The sequence below is a fragment of the Propithecus coquereli genome, unplaced genomic scaffold (assembly GCF_000956105.1).
Source record: "Propithecus coquereli isolate 6110/MARCELLA unplaced genomic scaffold, Pcoq_1.0 Scaffold83, whole genome shotgun sequence".
Classification (NCBI taxonomy): Eukaryota; Metazoa; Chordata; class Mammalia; order Primates; family Indriidae; genus Propithecus; species Propithecus coquereli.
Genome location: NW_012154507.1, coordinates 7,235,844 through 7,238,807, shown reverse-complemented (window position 1 = coordinate 7,238,807; position 2,964 = coordinate 7,235,844). Strand labels below are relative to the sequence as shown.

Here is a 2,964-nt window from a genome sequence, read left to right as displayed (position 1 = left end):
AGGATGCAAAACACATAGGTGTTTAACAATAACAATCGTCATTGAGCTAATGCCATATAAGGTAGGTACTATAATCCTCATTTTACATATTAAAAGGTAGAGCTAGTAAACGCTCTGGGGGTGGGCTGAGGTAGGGAGGGTGTGACGCTGGTATTTGTGTGAACTCGAGCTTGTGATGCTGAGCTTGGTTCATCCACTTCCTCCTCCCTTTTCCTCCCCGCTCCTTCCCACCAGCGCCACAGCAACATCCTCAGAGTCTGAGCGAACTGCGCCCAGCGCGGGCACAGAGCCTCCCACCGCCAGCAATCTGCGGCCCGGGAGAAGACAGCGAGCGCAGTGACAGCGCCTCACCGCCACCAGTCCCCGGACCACCATGGCCAAGAACCGCAGGGACAGAAACAGTTGGGGTGAGTAGCAAATGGTAACTTGTGCAGCCCGCACGGGGTCTGGCCCTCAGGTCTCTGCTTCTGCAGACAAGGAGAGCCGAGGGCCGCGCGGTGCCTGCGTCCACGGCTGGGAGATGGGCCGCTGCCGAGCGGCTCCCTGCTGGGCCGGAGGAACCATGACCCAGCGGTACCCACGTCACCGAATCGCGCTGTCGGGGCGAGGGCTGCAGCTTCGCTCAGGCCGGGCCTTCGGCTCCTTCTCCCCCATCCCCCGCCCGCCTCCTCCCAGCATTTGGACAGCACCCACTGGGCGCCTCCGGGGACTCGTGGGTTCCGCCTTAGCGTTCGCTTGGAAGGACGGCGGTGAGGGCGGGCAGGGGGCTGTTGTTACCCGGTCGAGAGGGGCGAGGGGTCGGTGATCTAGAACAGGCGCAACCCCCAACCTTCCCCGGGAGCTGCGAGCTCGCCGGCAGTGCAGGGCGCCGGCTCCCGGCGGGCGGGCGGCGCGGCGGAACAATGAGGCAGAGCGCGCGGGGTCCCGGACCGAGCGCTGCAGACCCGAGCAACCAGGAGAAGGGGCACCCTCTTGGGAATCCCCGAGCGCTTAATTTGGGGGTTGGGTGAGGGAATTTGGGAAGAAGGAGAGCAAAGTTGTGTTTTCCAGCCTTCTGCCCCACCCCGACTTGGTACCCCGTTCAGCCCAGCCCCAAGGGTGGCTTTGTTCCTTGATTTTACCTTTTAGAGATATTGGGCTCATGATTCAGCACCAGGCCGAGGGGAGGGGAAAAGAGAGGCTAGGCCCCGTGGGTTCACGCCGCGAGTGGGTGGGCGGCGCTCACGCAGGCGGAGAAGAGCGAACGCAGTGATGCGGGAGAAATCGCGACCCCGCCCGCTCTGCTGCTCCAGACCTGGTTCTGGACGGCTGGTGTGGGCAGATTGGGCGTCTTTTCTCCACGGGCATGTGATTTCTTGCAGTCACAGTGCTAAACTCACCAGCATCTTAGGAAGGAAGGCCTTCTAAGGCATTTTATTATCTGAACCAGAGCGGGTCCCAAGCCGCTGTAGCTTTGTGGGTAGAGAAATATTTTGTTAATTAGCTTTGAATTATTATTATTTGGAAAGTTCACACCCACTAGGAGTCCAGAGCTGCTTAATTCTGTTCCATATCTCAATGAGATCTCTTCTGTAACTGTCTATCTGACCAAGAGGCATAAAGGTAAATTTTAATTGGTTGTCTCAGTTTACTTTTATCGAAAGACTGTATATCTCCTTGCCTCTGATTGTTCTGAGGGTCACAGGATCAACTTGACCTCCAGTAGGCAAGGTTTACATCTGAGACACTAGCCAAGGTTTGTGGAAAGTTGGAACAGGTAGGTCTGTCAGTTGACTGAGTTTAAGAGAAAGTGGTTCCATTTTCTGAGATCATCAAACCCCAATTTTAGTAGATATGACTATTGCAATAACACCATTTTCTTAGCTTCTTCTGAAATCTGAGTGAGCATTTTCAGAGTTTCCCCTTCCCACCCTTTCCTTTGGCCTCTAGAATACGAATTTCTTGAACAGTTAAGGTGAATATATTCAAGTTAGATTTGGTCTTAATCTGCATGGATTGTTGACTCCACTGTGTTAAGAGAGGCATGTGAAAATTTATTGTGAAGATTAAATTTTTCTTCATGAAAGCTTTGGATCATTATTGTTTGGTACTTCCTTTGGTTACAGACTTCTGATGTAGTAGAGATATTTTCTCTTGGGAATGTGGTCCTCACATGGGATTTACATAAAAATTACCTCAGGACCTTATCGAAAATGCAAACTCACACATCTTCCAGCCAGAGCTTTGGAATCAATAGATATGAAATAGGGCCTAGGAATCTGCCTTTTAACTAGCATTTTAGGTAATTGAGAAGCATCTCAATCTCAGATGTTACTTTGAGAAACACTACCTTAGATTATTTATGTTTGATAAACACATATTCCAGATAGTTTACCCAGTAGTTATCAGGAAAGTTTCAACTCAAGAGATGGATCAGGAAAACAAATACTGGAGTCACCATAGTGTTCACTGGAAATTTTTACAGAAAGTGATAGTGGAATTGCGGAGTGTTATCTTGATGTTGTACAGAAATGCTTTGCTTTAGATTTTTCTTTGCTGTAAAGTATATATGACATAAATGACAGAAAATATAGCATTTGTAGTAGGAGATAGAGGTTTTGGCAAAGATGTTAGCCACATCTGTCTTGATTTCATTTTGTTACCAGCACCTAGTAGGATGCAAAACACATAGGTGTTTAAAAATAACAATCGTCATTGAGCTAATGCCATATAAGGTAGGTACTATAATCCTCATTTTACATATTAAAAGGTAGAGCTAGTAAATGATAGAGCCAGGAATCTAGCTCTGGCAGTTTGACTTTGAATTTTTTCCTCTTTACCACTGTTCCACACTGCCTCTTTGTTGAATGGATAATATCCTCTGCATTGTATAGAGCAACGGTTTTCAAGGCACATTTGTCTGCATTACTACATTTGGTCTTCAGCCTTTTAACTAATTATATGTGTTAGGACATATTATTCCCT

General features: G+C 48.7%; 1 protein-coding gene across 2 annotated transcripts in view; it reads left to right on the top strand.

The window, feature by feature from the left end:
* The first annotated feature begins 132 nt into the window (after positions 1-132).
* ATL1 (atlastin GTPase 1) overlaps positions 133-2,964 on the top strand; it is a 55,124-nt gene continuing 52,292 nt past the window's right edge. For both annotated transcript variants that reach the window (XM_012663794.1, XM_012663793.1), the window contains exon 1: positions 133-407. In XM_012663794.1, the coding sequence (XP_012519248.1) occupies positions 374-407 (34 nt within the window). In that variant the 5' untranslated portion in view covers positions 133-373. The remainder of the gene's footprint in view (positions 408-2,964) is intronic.